The 17,198-nt window shown below is 39.1% G+C and overlaps 1 protein-coding gene across 1 annotated transcript; it reads right to left on the reverse strand.

Moving 5' to 3' along the window:
- Positions 1-7,525: 7,525 nt before the first annotated feature.
- LOC130725271 (cytochrome b-c1 complex subunit 6, mitochondrial-like) lies at positions 7,526-8,038 on the reverse strand. Its single transcript, XM_057576515.1, has one exon. The coding sequence runs from the start codon at positions 8,036-8,038 to the stop codon at positions 7,526-7,528; it is 513 nt and encodes a 170-aa protein (XP_057432498.1).
- Positions 8,039-17,198: the final 9,160 nt, after the last annotated feature.

Below are 17,198 nucleotides of genomic sequence, written 5' to 3' on the forward strand. Positions count from 1 at the left end.
GAGTTACTACAAAAGTGTCAAGAGAATAAAGAGATATGACTCTTTTAAGGTACGAGGTTTTCTCTTTCACTTGGCAGAATTTATGGCTTGTGTTTGACACTTGGGAATATCTGCTTGAGCTTTGAATGCTGTTAAGAAACTTTGAAATGAATGCTTGAATACTTGTATTCTCAGAGTTAGTTCTTATTTCTTCAGATCTTCAAGAATGTCTTAAATACTTGCTTACTAGTGTTGTAGCCATTGAGAGACAAAATCCAACCGTTGAGATAGCCGTTGTAAGTTGATATCGGACCGTTGATTCAAAGCGCTTGGTTGGTAGCTTCATTAAATGTTACTTCTAAAGCGAGTCTATCCTTTAGCTTAAAAGGTGATGTTTGTCAGCTAGTAGGTGGTGATAGACTTTGGGCTACTTTTCAGACAAGAGACAATTTGGCAATTTGATGTTGACGGCTTGAGCTTTTCCTCGTTGGTCAGCGTGCCTTTTGCTAAAGCAAACTTGTCTTCATGTGATTTATTTTGAATGAAATTCAAGTGGTTGTCATTTGATTTGAATGTGAGACAGCCGGTTTAAATTAAACTAAAGCTTTGGCGCTCAAAATATTTCTTGATATGTCTGACTGATAACGTGGCATTGAACGGTCAGAGTCTTCAAACTAGGGTACTATAGAAGCAGAGTTATTTTCTGAGGAAAACATCCTTTTACGAATTGATAGAACGTTGAAGCGTGTGACATATAACCAAGTTTCTCCTGAAATTGAGAACGTTAATAGTAGTTAGATTTTCAATGAAACTTCTACTATAAAATTGTTATGATTAAAATAAGATTTTAAAAACGTTATGATGCGTTTGAACTTAACAATCTCCCCCTTTTTGATAATGACAATTTTTATAGAAAGAGGTAATTGACATAATAAACTCCCCCTGAGTTTAGTGAGGTTTCCAAAATATTTTGAGCTTAATAGAGTTTGCAAAAAGAAATTCTTTTACGTCACTCCCCCTGACTTAAGTATTCTACGGTTTTTAAATAAAATATCATGAAATATCCTTCATCCCTTTCTCTTTCTCTTCTCCCCCTTTGGCATTATTAAAAGGAGATATGTGTATAGAATCAGGTGAAACAAACGAGACATGCATATAGGATAATGAAAGTACGAGGATAACAAGGTTCAGAAATTTAAAGTGCAAATATTCAAGAAATTTAAATAACATAGAATGATAAGGGTAGAGAGTGGCCATTAGCCAAAACGATTCAGGAGCAGGTCAATTTTGGAGGCCAGATCATAGAAGAGATTGTTGATTTGATTCTTATGATCCTCAAAGTCGCTTCTGCGAACAAATTGATCTTCCAGAGGTTGCTCCATGTTCTCTTGCTCATTTCCTTGATGATCATCAGTATTGTCAGCATCAAGAATTATGAGTTGCTCTTCTGCAGTTGCATTGCTCAGCGGAGCTGAACATTCACCTTCTTCCTGAAGTTTTCCTTTGCCTTTGACAATATGAAGTTTCTCTGGACGCAGAAGGATGTCTGGAATGTTCCTTGGTAGTAAAATGTAGACCCAGTTGCCCAAGAAAACAATTAAAGCAGTTAACCTGTTCAGACGGGAGTAGGACAGTGTGCCAACATAACCTTCAGTTGCACAAACTTGCCATTCATCCCAATTTGGTACCTTGTTTGCTTCCAAGTGAAATTTGTATCCAACATCTGATGATCTTTTCCATGAGACAGACACAGTACGATTTGGAGTCTTCTCAATTTTCTTAACAATTTTTCTTGAAAGACCTTGAATTGTGCCTTGGTTGGCCCTGCAGTGCGCCTATGCTTAATAGCAGAGGACACTAGCGTCTGAAGACGCCTCTTTCTCGCCTGAGAAAGGATGCAGACTGTACCTGGCCTTGAGTGAGGTTTTGGGGTGCTTTCATTAGTTGAAGCTTGTTGATTTTTTTGAAAGGGTTGATCAATTTGGGTTGTCAGTGTCAATGGGAAGAAGTTGAACGGTTGAGATTTTGGCTTGGCTTGTTGAACAACGCGTTCCTCATCGGAGGAATCCAAAGTGGTAATAGGAGAAAATTTTGGTGAACTGTGATCAGTGGGATTCACAGTGAGTTCTTCTTGGTTTGAGGAGGGTGAAAGTGGTTTTGGTGAATGGTGTGGTTCTTGTGATGTGATGTTGAGGTGTGGATCATATGAATCATCAAACAGAGAATTTACAAATTCTTGATTTGAGATTTCAGAAATTACCTCGTGGTGTGGAAAGTTGGAATCTATGGATTTTGCAATGGTGGTGTGAATGATGAGATCTTCTTCATCAACAGGTTCATCAGGTTCATTTGCTAGAATCTTCCTTTTGTTGTAGTGAGGCTGTTGAACTTGTACGGTGGATTCATCATCAAACTGCTTCCTCAAACGTTTAAGCTCTTTCTTTGGTTCTGCAAGCTTGCTAGCAGGAGACCCTTACCCAGATCTTGTTCTTGAAGCGATAGGATGAGAACCAGAGTGTGCAAGAACTCCACCTTTGATGATTCTGATGGACCGTTCCTTAGTAGGTGCCTTGGGCATGTCCCTGGACTGTTCTGGCTCGTCCTCAGGGAACGGTGCGATTCGCAAAGCAGCAGAAACAACTCTTTTACTTGGGGCCTTGCTGATTGGTTCTGGTAGTGCCTTCAAGGTTTTCACCTTTCTTTTGCCACCTTTGACATTTGTATCTGTTTTCTCCTTCTCTCTTACAGCTCTTTTCTTCTTTCTCAGGTATTCATCAGGAACCTCTGAATCATCGTAAGGGATATTCATTTTGCTTACATCTCCTAGCTTGATAGGAGTGGGCCAGATGATATCCTCTTCTAATTGTTCAGCCTTGTTTTCCAGAAATTCAGCAGTAATGTCTTTCTTCTCAAAAATCACAGTCAGTAGGGACCCAAAGGGAAGATACCCTTTTCCCATATCCATGAAGTTAATCAAGTAATTCCATATCAAATGAGCAGGATTTATCTTCACCCTTTTTACAATCTTGTAAATTGCATACCTTGCATGTGCATTTACATGTCCTCTTGCACCATCTTTGGGAAGAACCACTTTGCTAATCACAGCATTGTTGAACTTGAGCTCATCTCTGAGATTGCTCACTTCCACTAGCAAGGGATCTTCTTGATTTTTCCAGATGCAACGGTAGTCTTCTGTCTTTGACCACCATGAGGGAGAGTATTTCTCACCTTGATCCAGACTCACATCAAGAGCCTCAGCGACGTCTTGCAAAGTGACATCAATGATTTTGTTGTACGCTCTTGACCTGATGGTTTCACGATTCTTCACCACAGCACAGTCATAGAAGTCTTTGACAAGAGGCACATAGACTTCACGTTGTGATACATTGTACACCGTCTCCCAGTCTTGATAGAGAAGGTCCGTGAGTCCTGCCATTTTTACAAAAGCAAATACCTTCATATCAAGGTATCTTGGGGAAACCAGAGCGTTATCACCCAGTTTTTCAGTCTTCACAACTCCTATTTCTTGGTTTTGAACAGACCGTTGTAGGTTGATCTTCTCAGATCTTCTCTTCAGAATCTCCATTTCAGCCTTTGAGTAGGGTGTCTTTCCACCTTTCTTGGAAGAATCCTTAGAGGCGGTTGCAAGAACTCCGGCCATTAGGTTTTGAGAAGAGGAGAAATTTGCAGAGAGAAAGAAGTTGCTTTTCTTGGAGGTGAGAGAGTGTATTTTGCAAGTGAGATAGCGTGAAGTAGGTTTGCAAAATATGGAATGACGGTTTTGGAAGGAAGTGCAAAGAGCGGTTTTCCTTGAAAAGAGAAAATATTAAACAATTGAGTTGGGGTTGCACGCGCGATAAAGGCTGACTGAGTAACTGTTGAGCATTGAATGTGATGTGACATTTCAGAAAAGAACTGTTGAAGCACGTGTCACACATATGATGACGTTGAACTTTTGAGAATCAATTTCCAGGAAAGGCTGAACCGTAGCAAAGATAAACTCATAGTACGATGTGGCATGTATGCAATGGCCCGGTTCATTCTGAAATGACTTTTGAACTGTACTTAGTTCATTCATCGAACGGTACCTGCAAAATAGCAAACTTGCATTTCTATTCCTTCAATTTGCATATTGCATATTGATTCTTTCTCTTAGGTCAGAGAATTTTCCTTCCGGTAGGGGTTTAGTCAAAATGTCAGCAAGTTGATCTTCAGTATGAACATAAGACATATCAATATGTCCTTTCCCAAATAGATCTCTGATGAAATGATGCTTAATCTCAATGTGCTTTGTTCTTGAGTGTTGAACTGGATTTTTCACAATATTTATAGCACTTGTATTGTCACATAACAAAGGTATGTGATTTTCATGAATGTTGTAGTCTTCAAGTTGATGCTTGATCCATAGAAGTTGAGTGCAACAAGAACTCGCTGCTACGTACTCAGCTTCAGCAGTGGATAGGGATATGGTGCTTTGCCTTTTGCTAGACCAAGAAACTAAACAGTTTCCTAGAAAATGACATCCTCCACTAGTGCTTTTTCGTTCTACTCTATCTCCAGCATAATCAACATCACAGTATCCTCTTAGCCTGAAATCACTACCTTTCTCATATAACAGACCAAGATTAGCAGTACCTATTAGGTATCTAAATATTCGTTTAACTACACTGAGATGAGATTGTTGAGGATTTACCTGGAATCTGGAACATAGGCAAACACTAAACATGATGTCAGGCCTGCTTGAAGTAAGGTACATTAAAGATCCTATCATCCCTCGGTACGATGTTGGATCAACCGGTGAGCTTTCATCATTCTTGTCAAGAACAGTGTTTGGATACATAGGAGTACTCATTTTGTTTGAGTTTTGCATGTTGTATTTCTTGAGCATATCCTTTATATATTTGGTCTGATGTATATAAATCTTGTCTTTATCTTGCTTGATTTGAAGACCAAGAAAGAATTTTAGTTCCCCCATCATACTCATCTCGAATTCGCTTTGCATGAGAGTTGAAAATTCCTTGCATAGGTTATCACTAGTGGCTCCAAAGATTATGTCATCAACGTACAGTTGTACAAGGATGTAGTCATCTTTTAGTTGCTTTCTGAATAAGGTGTTGTCAATCTTTCCTCTTGAGAAACCGTTTTTCATGAGAAAACTGCTTAAACGATCGTACCAAGCCCTTGGCGCTTGTTTTAGGCCATAGAGAGCTTTCTTGAGTTTGAACACATGCTCGGAGTAAGATGGTTCCTCAAAGCCTGGAGGCTGCTTCACATAAACTTCTTCTTCTATTACTTCATTTAGAAAGACACTTTTGACATCCATTTGATATAGTTTAATGGAATGTTGACATGCAAAATCTAGAAGAATACGAATTGCTTCAATTCTGGCCACTGGAGCAAAGGTTTTTGTGTAATCAATTCCTTCTTGTTGATTGTATCCTTGAGCTACCAGTCTTGCTTTGTTCCTTGTTACTGTTCCATTTTCATCCATCTTGTTTCTGAAGACCCACTTGGTACCAATGATTGATTTTCCTTTTGGTTTGGGTACACGTGTCCAGACTTCGCTTCTTTCAAATTGATTCAGTTCTTCTTGCATGGCTAGAATCCATCCTTCATCATGTAGGGCTTCATCTACGGTTTTGGGTTCAGTCTCTGAAATAAATGCGCTGTTTGATTCTTCTCTGAAGGCTGACCTTGTCTTGACTTTTTCTGAAACGCTTCCAATAATCTGTTCTGGTGGATGATCGGATTTGTATTTCCACTCCCTTGGAAGAGAGATACCACTTGACGTCATGACCTGATCAGACTGTTCTTGAGCTTCTGGTTGAAGAGCAGTGAACTGTTCTACAAGTGAGATGTCCGAGGGTTGAGCTTCTTTGGAGAGACCATCATCATTTTGATCAGATAGGTCAATTTTTAGAAAGTCTCTTTCTAAACGATCAGTTGATTCGGTTGAGTGATCATCAAACTTGACATTGATGGATTCTTCTACTGCTTTCGTCCTAGAGTTGAAAATTCTGTACGCTTTAGAATGAGTAGAGTATCCTAAGAGAATTCCTTGATCAGATTTGTTGTCGAATTTTCCAACGTCGTCTTTAGTGTTGAGTATGAAGCATTTGCACCCAAAAGGATGAAAGTACGAAACGGTAGGACGTCTTCCACGCCATAGTTCATAAGGAGTTTTCTTTAACAGAGGCCGCATGGATATTCTGTTCTGAATGTAGCATGCAGTTTCAATGGCTTCAGCCCAAAAGTATTTGGGTAAAGAGGTTTCACTCAGCATCGTTCTTGCCATTTCTTGAAGTGACCTGTTCTTTCGTTCAGCAACTCCGTTTTGCTGAGGAGTTCTAGGAGCAGAGAATTGATGAGTAATGCCTTCTTGTTCACATAATTTTTCAAATTCTTCATTTACAAATTCTCCTCCTCGATCACTGCGAATGGTTGTGATGCAGTATCCTTTTTCATTCTGAACTCTTTTGCTGAATATCTTGAATGCTCGAAAGGTTTCATCTTTACTTGTTAGGAAGAATACCCAGCAGAATCTCGTGTAGTCATCGATTATGACAAGACAATATCTTCTTCCAGAAATACTAGCTACTCTAGTAGGACCAAACAAATCCATATGTAACAGGTCCAGAGGTTTGCTGGTGCTAACAAAGTTTTTAGCACGACAGGAGGTACGATGTTGTTTGCTTTGAACACAAGCAGAACATGTAACATCAGATTTGATATTAAGTTTTGGCAGACCACATACTAAGTCATTACTTATGATTTTAGTGATGGTCCTTAAGGAAGCATGCCCTAGCTTCCTGTGCCAAAGCCATGTATTGTCCTCTGATGATACTAGACATGTTACATTTTGATTTGCTAGGTTTTCCAAGTTCGTCTTATATAGATTCCCTTGTCTCTGAGCTTCAAAGATGATCTTGTCATCGGTATCAGTGACACTACACTTCACTTTATTAAAGAAAACAGTGAACCCACTATCACATAATTGACTTATACTAAGTAGATTATGTTTTAATCCTTCAACTAACAGAACATTACTAATCATAGGAAGAGGTTTCTTACCAACATTACCTTCTCCAATAATGAGTCCCTTCTGATTTCCTCCAAAGGTAACCGATCCACCATTTCTTTTAGTTTGGATCTTTGGGAACATAGACTTTTCTCTCGTCATGTGACGCGAGCATCCACTGTCCAGGTACCATTGTTGGCGTTTCCTTCGTTCTGTTAAATAGGTCTGCAACAGAGATAATTGACTTTTTAGGTACCCAGATTTTCTTGGGTCCTGAGGGGTTAGCAGTAACTTTTGAGGGAACGTTCTTCTCATAGGAAGTTTTTCGTTCATCTCGCTCAATCTTGCAGTTTACAACAAACTTACTTTGACTAGACTCAGATGATGTAAAAGATATATCAGACATGCATTCACTGGATGAAGCTGATTCACTATCAAATCCTAGTCCACTTTTATCATACAGTTCGCGACTATTTCCACACAGTTTAACTAGCTTGTCATGACCTATAGTAAATGTGGATAGATCATCTATAAATACTTTAATTCTTTTTTTTTTAGAGTAGTTACTTCCTTAACAGAATCTTGTTCCTTTAAAGCAGTATTTTCTTTAACTACATGATCTTTTTTTATTAAAACTTTTTCATGCTCGAGTTGTAATTTAGCAAATTGTTTCTTCAAGGTTTTGTACTTTTCAGATAGAGCATATGAATGTTCAAGTAGTTCATTGAAATCTTCCTTAAGGTTTTCAAATTTTACCTCATCATCATCTTCATCGTCTGAGCTTTCTGCAGATGCCATAAGAGCAAAGAGTGCATCATCATCTTCGTCTTCATCATCATCTTCTGAATCGTCCTCAGATTCATCCCATCCAGCAGTTAGCGCTTTCTTTTTCTTGTAGAATGGTTTCTTGCCTGATTTCTTTGCTAGTCTTGGACAGTCCGGCTTGATGTGTCCTGGCTTTTTGCACTCGAAGCAGGTGATGTTGCTTTTATCTAAGTTTGAGCCACCTTCACTTTTGTAAGTGAACGGTTTCTTTTTCATGCTTGAATCCCTTTTGTTATCCTTCCTTGATGTTCCTTTCCCTTTTTGTTGTTTGATCTGACATTTCTTCTGAGGATTCTTCTTCTTCAGATTGTTCTTTTGTTTGAATGGCCTTTGAACTGTTTGCTTTAAAAGCAATGTTCTTCTGCTTCTTCAATCCTTCGTCATGAGCCAGCTCTATTTCATGAACCTTCAGAGATCCAAGGAGGTCTTCCAATCTCAAGGTGCTGAGATCTTTAGCTTCTTGAATGGTTGTGACCTTGGGTCTCCATTTTCTGGGAAGGCATCTTAGAATCTTTGTGATTTGATCAACATTTTCGTATTTGCGATCCAGATTTCTAAGCCCATTAACAACGGTTTGGAATCTTCCAAACATGTCATCAATGCTTTCATTTTCTTTCATCTTGAAGGTTTCATATTCAGCCACGAGTAGACTTACTTTGGCTTGTCTGACATTTGCCGTACCTTCATATGCCAACCCTAGAGCTTCCCAGACTTCGTTGGCCGTTGCTAAGCCATCAACCTTATCCAACTGAGATCTGCTTAAAGCACACAGTAGGAATAATTTAGCTCTAGCATTAAGTTGATAATCCTTGCGTTGTACTTCTGTCAGTTGATCCTTCTTTATTGGTTCTCCAGCATCATCTTTGTGAATGATGTTGCCATTTTCAATGATGTCCCAAAGCTTGTAGTTTGTGGACTCAATGAATAGTTGCATGTGAGTTTTCCAATAAGGATACTCAGTTCCATCAAAGAACGGAGGCTTGTTGGTGGATGAGCCCGTAGCTATTGCTAGATCTTCTGCCATGGATCTTTACTCTACACATGTTTAAGATGTTAGTTTCTAGAGACTAAGCTCTGATGCCAATTGAGTTGCAAATAAGTAACACAAGAAAGGGGGTTTGAATTGTGTTCTTGAAAATTACTTTTTAAAACTTTGTTTTATGAAAAGAATATTAGTTCTTTGGTAAAAATGTTTAAGTGTGACTTTTCACAAACTATTTAGTGCAGCGGAAGTAAAACAGTAAATAGAACAGAACGATCAGCACACATAGATTTATACTGGTACACCCTATACGATTGGGCTATGTCCAGTACTTGGCCACCACCAAGATTTTCACTAGCAAGTATCAAGGACTTCTCCAATACAAGTATTAGACAGGACTTCTCCAAGTATTATCACGGACTTCTCCAAGTATTCTGCAGGACTCCTCCTATAAGTATTGTCCCGGACTTCTCCAAAATCTTACAAAGATTTAAATCACTCTACGGAGATTCTCTTCTTTCAAGAGTAAGGGTAGAGACTTTAAAGCACTGGAACTCTAAGTGTTTGGGTTCAGATCTGACTATTGGATCACTTAAGAGTTACTACAAAAGTGCCAAGAGAATAAAGAGATATGACTCTTTTGAGGTACGAGGTTTTCTCTTTCACTTGGCAGAATTTATGGCTTGTGTTTGACACTTGGGAATATCTGCTTGTGCTTTGAATGCTGTTAAGAAATTTTGAAATGAATGCTTGAATACTTGTATTCTCAGAGTTAGTTCTTATTTCTTCAGATCTTCAAGAATGTCTTAAATACTTGCTTACTAGTGTTGTAGCCATTGAGAGACAAAATCCAACCGTTGAGATAGCCGTTGTAAGTTGATATCGGACCGTTGATTCAAAGCGCTTGGTTGGTAGCTTCATTAAATGTTACTTCTGAAGCGAGTCTATCCTTTAGCTTAAAAGGTGATGTTTGTCAGCTAGTAGGTGGTGATAGACTTTGGGCTACTTTTCAGACAAGAGACAATTTGGCAATTTGATGTTGACGGCTTGAGCTTTTCCTCGTTGGTCAGCGTGCCTTTTGCTAAAGCAAACTTGTCTTTATGTGATTTAGTTTGAATGAAATTCAAGTGGTTGTCATTTGATTTGAATGTGAGACAGCCGGTTTAAATTAAACTAAAGCTTTGGCGCTCAAAATATTTCTTGATATGTCTGACTGATAACGTGGCATTGAACGGTCAGAGTCTTCAAACTAGGGTACTGTAGAAGCAGAGTTATTTTCTGAGGAAAACATCCTTTTACGAATTGATAGAACGTTGAAGCGTGTGACATATAACCAAGTTTCTCCTGAAATTGAGAACGTTAATAGTAGTTAGATTTTCAATGAAACTTCTACTATGAAATTGTTATGATCAAAATAAGATTTTAAAAACGTTATGATGCGTTTGAACTTAACAATTGATACACTGGGATTTGAGATTCGGGGTGGTTGGTAGCTCACATGGTTGGCCTAAAAGGTAACTGTAGGCGAATGTCCAGGGTTTAAGCCCTAAGGATGTATAATTTATACTAATTTACTAACAATTGAAATTTGCTATAAAAAAGTGACACACTGAGATCAATATGTATTAGTCACGGTAACGTAATGCTAATACGCTTTAGCGTTAAGTAACAGGTTCGAGCTTAGATATTAATGAGTAAGAGGCTCATATCCATAGCTATGTTCAAAACCTACTCATATTATAGAACAGTACACCGGTAAATGTTTCATAGACCATGGGTTTGAGGCACTCGACCGACAACCCTATAATGAGTGCCTTTAATGTATTAGTTGGTCTTTTTGAGGAAACTATAACATTGAGAATGTTCATGTGTTTCACTGTGTCTGCTTGAGCGGGAAGAAGGTCGAGCCCGTTGTATAGTAAAAACCATAAAGAACCCTACCGCTCAACATTGATATGGTAAAATGCGGCATGATAGCCAATTGGTAGTACTGTTGAACACTGAAGACTAAGGGTATGTATTAATCAGTTAGTTGCCCTATTCATTACTAGGTTAAATTTTGTTGCGTCATAAGATAACCCTTAACAAGTCAGCGATCCATTATAACTCTGAGGGTATATTTGTTGTGCCATTAGGGTTTTAGCTGGTTTTTAGGGGATTATCGATTAATCGTCATCCGAATTTCTCAACAAGTCAATGTTTCCCAAAGCTATATGGGTATCAATGATGATAGCTGTTGGAACATGTTGTCATGCATTTTGTCAAAACAACCGATTGTCGAAGCAGATGTCGTGGCATCTGACCTCGTGAAGCTAGGGCATCAGTCCTCAGCTTGTGTTTCTGTTATGGGCCCTCTGAAGATTTACTGAAGATATGTTTTGAGTTACTTGAGGAGCAAGTAGCTATTCCATAAGGGTTTTAATTGTTGGGTTGTTATTTGTTGAAACAATCTTTGTTAAAAGATTGATTTCTATCTTTACTTGTGCAATAAGAAACCAAATCTATCAAGATTGCGTTTTGAATTGCTTTTGCTGGAATCTGTTTCTTCAGCCCATGCTAACCCTAAAGCCCATGCTACCGCTGCTGAAGTCTATAAAAGTATGAAGACCTAAAACATGAAGACGACGGAAGCTAATAGAGAGAGATCAAGTGTTTTAGGATTTGTGTTTGTGCTTTGTCCTTTGTTAGTTGTGAATATGTCTTTGCTCACTGATTCTATAAAGCAAAGAGAGGTTCTGTGTGTTTGATTGCGTTCAAACTCTACTTGTTCATTGTGTTCACCAATCACTGTGGCAGTGATTGAGAGGAAGTGAGAGGGGCTCTCTTAGGTTGAGATTCTAAGTAGAAATACACTGGGTAGATTAGGAAGTGAACTATGAACTGAGTTGTTCATGAGTGTCTGTAATTCCTGAATCTTGAGATAGTGGATTTCCTTTCTTTGGGTGCAAACCCTCCAGACGTAGGTGAAAGTTTTTCACTGAACTGGGTTAACAATTACTGTGTGTTATTGTTTTTGTTGTTAAGTTCTGTTTTACTGTTAAGCGGTTGTCGAACCTCTTGTCCCAGCATCGTGCAGGACAATCGTATCAGAGGGAACCTGAATTACAATTGGCATCAGAGCAGGCACCCTGTTCTGGTTGGGTGAGCTCCAGGGAGTTTTATTCAAGTTCTCATGGATAACAAGGAGGGAGGATCAGTCAATAGGCCACCCATTCTGGATGGTACTAACTATGACTACTGGAAGGCTCGCATGACAGTCTTTCTCAAATCAATTGACAACAAGACTTGGAAAGCTATTGTCAAGGGTTGGAAGCACCCCACTAAGGCTGAGGTTGAAGGCACCTCTACTACTGTTGTGGAAAAACCTGAAGAAGAATGGACCAGTGTTGAAGATGAAGCTGCTCTTGGAAATTGAAAGGCTCTAAATGCTATCTTTAATGGAGTTGACAAGAATATGTTTAGGCTGATCAATACGTGTACTGTGACAAAGGATGCTTGGGAAATTTTGAAAAATGCACATGAAGGAACTACTCGAGTAAGGATGTCAAGGCTTCAGATGCTTACTACTCAATTTGAAAATTTGATGATGATTGAAGAAGAGACTATTTCAGAATTCCACATGCGTGTCCGTGACTTGTCTAATGCTTCATTTGCTTTGGGAGAACCTATGTCAGATGAGAAGCTTGTAAGGAAGATCTTGAGATCTCTTCCTCAGAAGTTTGCTATGAAACTGAGTGGAAAATCTGAGAAGAAGAATAAGAGTATTGCTTTTGTGTCTAACACTGATGAAGGTGATGATGAAGACTGTGAGGGTGAAAACCTTTCTGAGGCTCTGGCTATGCTAGCAAAAAAATTCAACAGGGCTTTGAGGAAGATTGACAAAAGAACCAGACCTAATGTCCAGGGCATGAAGTTCGACAACAAACTCAAGTTTTCAAATTCACAGAGGAAGACCAAGGAAGAAGAAAGACCTGTTCAGAACAAAGGAGTACAATGTCATGAATGTGAAGGATATGGTCACATCAGGTCTGAATGTGCCACTTATCTAAAGAAGCAAAAGAAAGGTATGATGGTAACTTGGTCAGATGAAGACACTGAAGATGAGGAGGAGATATCTGCAAACAAAGTCAATACTTTCTCTGGAACTATCTGTGAGTCTGAGACAAGTGATGAGGACATCTATGATGAGGAATTGGCTGAAACTTACAAGCTGCTACACAACAAGTGGGAAGAAGCATGCAAACTTGTAAGAGAAAAGCAAAGTGAGATAGAACAACTTGTTTCTCAGAATGAAAGGTTGAAAGAGCTTAGCACTAAGCTGAAGGAAGATCTGGAGGAATGGCAAAGTAAGTTTAATAATGCTGATGTTATGGAAAAGGCTAACCTAATGTTGATTAATGCAGAACTTCAAGAGGAAGTGACAACTCTGACAAGAAAACTTGAAGCCACTCATAAATCTGTTAGAATTTTGAACAGTGGTTCTGATATGCTTGATGAAATTCTGAAAGAAACTAGCAAGCAAGGAGGGAGTTTGAAGGGAATTGGCTTTGACTATAGAACAGCAAACAAAGAAAATCTGAAAGGTTCAAAGAAATTTGTGTCTGCTGCAAAACAAACTGAATTCAAGAAGCCCAGAAATTATCAGTTGCCAGATTCATTACCTCGACATGTACCTCTGCATGTGAAACCCCAGCTTAAGCTTGACAAAACTGTACCTTGGAAGTGTCACTACTGTGGTAAGAATGGTCATATAAAGCCCTACTGTTACAGGTTATATGGTTATCCTCAGATGCACGATAAAAATCCTGTTCAGATGAGGAAGCAATGGAAGCCCAAGGGTGAAGTCAGATGTCAGGTAGCCTACACGTCTTTCAGAGCATCATCAAAGGAAGATTGGTATTTTGATAGTGGCTGCTCAAAGCACATGATGGGAAACAAGAGCTTCTTGCAAGACATCAGAAGTCACTCCACCAACTATGTTACTTTTGGAGATGGAGCTAAAGGAAAGATCAAGGGAGTAGGAAAGCTTGTTAGCACAGAATCTCCTAACTTGAACAATGTGTTACTTGTAAATGGTTTGACTGCCAACCTAATCAGCATAAGTCAACTGTGTGATCAAGGGTATGATGTGAAGTTCAATAAGATAGAATGTGTTGTGACCACTAATGATGAGAGAGTTGTGATGAGAGGAGTCAGATCAAAAGACAATTGTTATATGTGGACATCAGAAGAAAAATCTCATGTTTCCAGATGTTTGTTAACTAAAGAAGATGAGGTGAATGTATGGCATCAAAGACTAGGACATCTCAACTACAGGAGCATGCAAAAGATTATTGCTGATGAAGCAATAAGGGGATTGCCCAATTTGAGCTTGGGAGAAGGAAAGCTATGTGGAGAATGTCAGATTGGTAAGCAAACCAAGGTGCCACACAAGATGCTCCAGCATCAGACCATGACAAAGGTTCTGGAATTGCTTCACATGGATCTCATGGGTCCCATGCAGGTTGAAAGCTTGGGAGGAAAAAGGTATGTGTTTGTCTGTGTAGATGATTTTTCAAGGTATACATGGGTTGAATTTATGAGAGAAAAATCAGAGACTTTTGAAATATTCAAGAATCTATGTTTGAGACTTCAGAATGAGAAGGTCTGTGTGATTGTAAGAATCAGAAGTGATCATGGAAGGGAGTTTGAGAATTCAAAATTCTTGGAGTTCTGTGGAACAGAAGGTATTAGCCATGAATTTTCTGCCCCCATCACTCCACAGCAGAATGGAATTGTTGAAAGAAAAAATAGAACTCTCCAGGAATCAGCTAGAGTAATGTTACATGCTAAGAATATTCCACACCAGTTCTGGGCTGAAGCTATGAGTACTGCCTGTTACATACATAATAGAGTCACCATCAGGGCAGGGACATCCTCTACACAGTATGAGCTATGGAAAGGTAGAAAGCCGTCTGTAAAATACTTTCACATATTTGGAAGTAAATGTTATATCCTTGCAGATCGTGATCCTAAGAGGAAGCTTGATCCTAGAAGTGATGAAGGAATTTTCATGGGGTATTCTATGAACAGCAAAGCTTATAGAGTTTTTAACTCTCACACAAGGACCATGATGGAATCTGTGAATGTGACTGTGGATGATGAACCAAGCAAGAAGGAAGAAGCAGTTTTGAATGAAGATGATGATGGTGCTGATGTTCCAGCCAATGCTCCAGCAACCGCCCTCGACAATGAGTCAGAAACAAGTGCTGATGAAAAGGAAGACAAAGATATCACATCAAACAAAGCTCCATCAATCAGGGTTCAAAAGAATCATCCTCAAGAAAACATTATTGGTAATCTTCAAGAAGGGGTGACTACCAGATCCAGAAGTATAATTGCTCACAGTTGTTTCATCTCTAAGATAGAACCCAAGAATGTCTATGAAGCTCTCACTAATGAATACTGGATAAATGCTATGCAAGAGGAGCTAGAGCAGTTCAGGAGAAATGAAGTGTGGGAGTTAGTACCTAGACCTGAAGATGTAAACATCATTGGCACTAAGTGGATCTTCAAGAACAAATCAGATGAAACTGGAACAGTCACAAGGAATAAAGCAAGGCTAGTTGCTCAAGGATATACTCAGATAGAAGGAGTTGATTTTGATGAGACCTTTGCTCCAGTAGCTAGACTGGAATCTATAAGACTCTTGTTAGGTGTTGCTTGTCTCTTGAAGTTCAAACTTTATCAGATGGATGTGAAGAGTGCTTTTCTGAATGGCTATTTGAGTGAAGAAGTTTATGTTGAACAACCTAAAGGATTTACAGATCCACATCATCCAGATCATGTGTACAAGTTAAGGAAGGCCTTGTATGGCTTGAAGCAAGCACCTAGGGCTTGGTATGAAAGGTTAACTGAATTCCTTGTAAGCAATGGTTACAGTAAGGGTGGAATTGATAAAACTCTGTTTGTGAAGAATGAAAAAGGTAAGCTCATGATAGCACAGATTTATGTGGATGACATTGTCTTTGGAGGAATGTCGAACTCAATGGTGGAGCATTTCGTCCGACAAATGAAATCTGAATTTGAGATGAGCCTAGTTGGTGAATTGAATTATTTTCTAGGACTACAAGTCAAACAAATGGAGGACTCTATGTTCATATCACAGAGTAAGTATGCTAAAGGGTTAGTCAAGAAGTTTGGCCTTGAAAAGGCTGGTCACAAGAGAACTCCTGCTGCTACACACATCAAACTTTCCAAGGATGAGCAGGGGGAAGATGTTGATCAAAGTCTCTATAGAAGCATGATTGGAAGCTTGTTGTATCTCACTGCTAGCAGACCAGACATCACATTTGCTGTCGGAGTTTGTGCTAGATATCAAGCAGCTCCTAAAGCAAGTCATCTGCTACAAGTCAAGAGAATTATCAAGTACATCAATGGCACAAGTGACTATGGTATTCTCTATACTCATGATACAAATTCCTCTTTAGTTGGATTCTGTGATGCAGATTGGGCAGGTAGTGCAGATGATCGAAAGAGCACATCTGGTGGATGTTTCTTCCTATGGAATAATTTGATTTCATGGTTTAGCAAGAAGCAGAATTGTGTCTCATTGTCTACAGCTGAAGCAGAATATATTGCAGCAGGAAGTAGTTGTACACAACTCATGTGGATGAAGCAAATGCTGAAGGAGTATGATGTTGAACAGGATGTCATGACATTGTACTGCGACAATCTCAGTGCAATTAATATTTCTAAAAATCCCATACAGCATAGAAGGACCAAGCATATTGACATTAGACATCATTTTATTAGAGACTTGGTGGAGGATAAACTTGTTAATTTGGATCATGTTACAACTGACAAGCAATTGGCTGATATTTTCACAAAACCCCTTGATGCAATCACTTTTGAAAAACTAAGAGGAAGTCTAGGGATTTGTCTTTCTGATGCATAGCAATTAGCGTGCCCCAATGTGTTAACGGCTAGTTTATTCTTGGTCAAATTTGTGACATCAGCAGAGAGAAAGTTACTTCATGGTTCACTTATCCTATAACTACCTCCAACGGGCAAATTGTGTTCTCTCAACCGCTTGTGCATCTATCTTCTTCAAGACTTATCATCTCTCATTTGCAAGTCTGTTTCGTTGTTCTGTACTCTGTTTGTATTTGCTCTCGATTCATCATGTCTCAAAGTTCACGAAAGAAGGAATCTGTCAAGGCCAAGATTGAAAGAACTGCTAAAGGAGTCAAGTGTATGGGTTTGAAGAGTGATTCTTCTCAACCATCTTCTGTGTCCAAGAAAGCTCCCAAGAAGATGAGATCAAGAAACCCAACGTGTAAGGTCTACAAATCACAGGTCAAGAACAGCAAAACCCCAAATGTTTCTATCCTTGAGGATGTTCCTGACGAAGAG

This window comes from Lotus japonicus, chromosome 6, assembly GCF_012489685.1.
Source record: "Lotus japonicus ecotype B-129 chromosome 6, LjGifu_v1.2".
Lineage (NCBI taxonomy): Eukaryota > Viridiplantae > Streptophyta > Magnoliopsida > Fabales > Fabaceae > Lotus > Lotus japonicus.